Below are 2,920 nucleotides of genomic sequence, written 5' to 3'. Positions count from 1 at the left end.
ATATATATATATATATATATATATATATATATATACATGCATATATATACATATATATAAATTTAAGTAATCTGGTAGTACTCATAAAAATATCGCAAAATGTTGTTTTGTAACTTAAAAAATGTAAAGATATTTTATATTATTATATTTAATAATAAACAAATTACTTACAAGCCTGCATTAATGCAAAAAAATCTTTTAGAATAGTGCAGAATATCTAGGTTTCCATTTATCTAATGTGTTCTTTTGTTTAAGATAGTCACAAGTGATCGGAGAGTTATTATTTTAGGCAGGTAGAGGGACCATATCAACGTTCCTTCAGGGGCTCATTTTGTTGTTGTACCTAGATACATTATGTCTGAATAAAAGATGGGATGACCATGGCTGGAATATGATCATGCTACTCATAAGAGCCAGTTTCCCAGTGTCATGGTGTATATATTCCCCACCTGGATAGGATGCCAGTCCATTGCAGGATTACTCATTTTTGCCAGCTGAGTGGACTTGAGCAACATGAAATGTAAAGTTTGGCTCAAGAACACAACACCTTACTTTGTTGAGGAATTGAAACCACAATCTTACAATCATGAGTCCAACACCATAACCACTAAGCTACACATCTCCACTCGATCAAAGGTCTCATCTGAGCCATAGGCTGATAAGGTCAGTTTCCCAGATTCTGTGCCATATATATATTTCCCCACCGGGAAGGGATGCTGGTCCATTTGCAAGATTACTCATTTTTGCCATCTGAGTGGACTGGAGCAATGTGAAATGAAGTGTCTTGCTCAAGAACACAATGTGTTGCCCAGTCCCGAAATTGAAACCACAATCTTATGATCATGAATCCAACACTCTAACCACTAAGCCATGCACCTCTACTAAGGGCTGACCTGGGTCTAAATAATAAAATGATTGTCATCAATACAGTATTAGAGGGGAAAAATAACATTAACAAGAATGGAGAAAGTAATCCAACTATTGATTTATTTTGTTTGTATTTATTCAATGAATATTATATACACACGCATGTACATATATGCCCATCCATATGTGTGTGTGTGTGTGTGTATATATATGTGTATATATATATGAATAGTTATACAGTAAATGTATACATAAATATACAGATTCATCTAGACTTACACATATATTCATATTGTAAACACATGCATACACTCTATACATACAAGTGTGTATAGAGTAATTAAATATATACACAAATGACTATATGATGATGACGATGATGAAATTTGTTTGCAGGAATTTTAGTGTGAAACATTAGAAATGCAAGAGTGTTTGTTGGATTTGGAAGAAGTCAAACTTAATAAATTCCACAAACAATCCAACTGTTGTTTGCCAATATTTTGCTTCTTTTTCTTTTTCAAAAGGAGTTGATGTTTATTTATTGAACTAAAATGTAGACAAATAACCGGTGAATGTGTTTATAAGTTTTACAAATTAGCAAGAGTCTCATTAATCATCTCTTCATTCAACCTTTTAGGATTAATTCTTTGTCTTTATAACAAGACATTTAACCATATCCTTTTCCCTTATGATTCAGATGAATTATATCTTCTTATCAAAATAATAGGTACGTTATTTACATTTGACGAATATTTGTCCTCATCTTGTTTGTTGTTAACACGTTTCGGCTGATATACCCTCCAGCCTTCATCAGGTGTCTTAACAACAAACAAGATGAGGACTAATATCCATCAAATGTAAATAATGTACATAATTCCTCATCTCTTAAATATAGAACTGTATCAAAATAATAGCAATTCGTCCCTCACTTCCTTCTTTCCATCAGGAAGACCCTCATTCTGAGTTCCTTTCCTCCCTTTAATTGAAATCAAAAGTATTAGCGTTCAATCATGCTTATCCACATAATTGCCTCTATATATAAATATCTATATATTCACTCACATAAATATACATATACATACATATAACTGTATGTGTATGCCCATGTAGTATACATATACACACACATACACTTTAGACACTTGCAATCGTTCAAAAGCAGAAGCCATGGCTTTCAGAGCCAGGTTTAGCTCTTCCAATACAACCAATTCATCAATCACCCTTGTCGACCTCTTACCACTATCCACCCCCTTGTCCTTTCTTACTCTGTATCTGAAGCCAGTATGTCATCTTCATCATCATCCTCATTGTGGTGATAGTCATCATCATCATCATCATCACTGTCACCAAGCAACATATTGTCATTATTTTTGCTATCATCCAATTCCTCACTCATCTCGCTGAATTTCTTATCGTCGTCACCACCATTTCTGTCTTTTGTATCACTGCTGCGGATGTTGTCCATGCACACCTTGCTTGATGAGACTCTTGTAGTTTTAATCTTTGGGATGAAGCTATATTCACCGTCCCAGCTCCTGGAAAATGGAAAATCACAAATACTAATAATTAAAAGAATTTTCCAGCAGAGCCAATTAAAAGGTTGTGACCAGTAAAATTCTGAAATTGTGTGAATATGTATATGGATGAGGACAGCTGTATAAAGAAGTGCCAATCTCTAACTGCGGAGGGAAACTGTGTTAGAGGTAGACCCAGGAAGACATGAGACGAGGTGATGAAGCATGATCTTCGAATGTCGAACCTCTCAGAGGCAATGACTAATGACCGAGTTCTTAGGCGATATGCTGTGCTTGAGAAGAATCATCAAGCCAAATGAAATCATAGTCATGGCTGATGCTGGTGTCACATAAAAAGCACCATTTGAGCGTTGGGCATCACGAAGGCAATGTGGTTGATGCTGGTGTCACATAAAAAGCACCATTTGAGCGTTGGGCCTCACAAAGGCAATGTGGTTGATAATGGTGTCACATAAAAAGCACCATTTGAGCGTTGGGCCTCACGAAGGCAATGTGGTTGATGCTGGTGTCACATAAAA

General features: G+C 35.4%; 1 protein-coding gene across 1 annotated transcript in view; it reads right to left on the bottom strand.

The window, feature by feature from the left end:
* Positions 1–963: 963 nt before the first annotated feature.
* Positions 964–2,920, bottom strand: part of LOC106868304 (translation machinery-associated protein 16) — a 31,840-nt gene continuing 29,883 nt past the window's right edge. Inside the window, exon 7 of the mRNA XM_014913495.2 lies at positions 964–2,402. Within this exon, the coding sequence (XP_014768981.1) occupies positions 2,129–2,402 (274 nt within the window). The 3' untranslated portion in view covers positions 964–2,128. The remainder of the gene's footprint in view (positions 2,403–2,920) is intronic.

The sequence above is a fragment of the Octopus bimaculoides genome, chromosome 29 (genome assembly GCF_001194135.2).
Source record: "Octopus bimaculoides isolate UCB-OBI-ISO-001 chromosome 29, ASM119413v2, whole genome shotgun sequence".
In the NCBI taxonomy this organism is placed as follows: Eukaryota; Metazoa; Mollusca; class Cephalopoda; order Octopoda; family Octopodidae; genus Octopus; species Octopus bimaculoides.
Note: the sequence above shows the minus strand (reverse complement) of the source record. Positions and strands in the feature narration are given on the sequence as shown.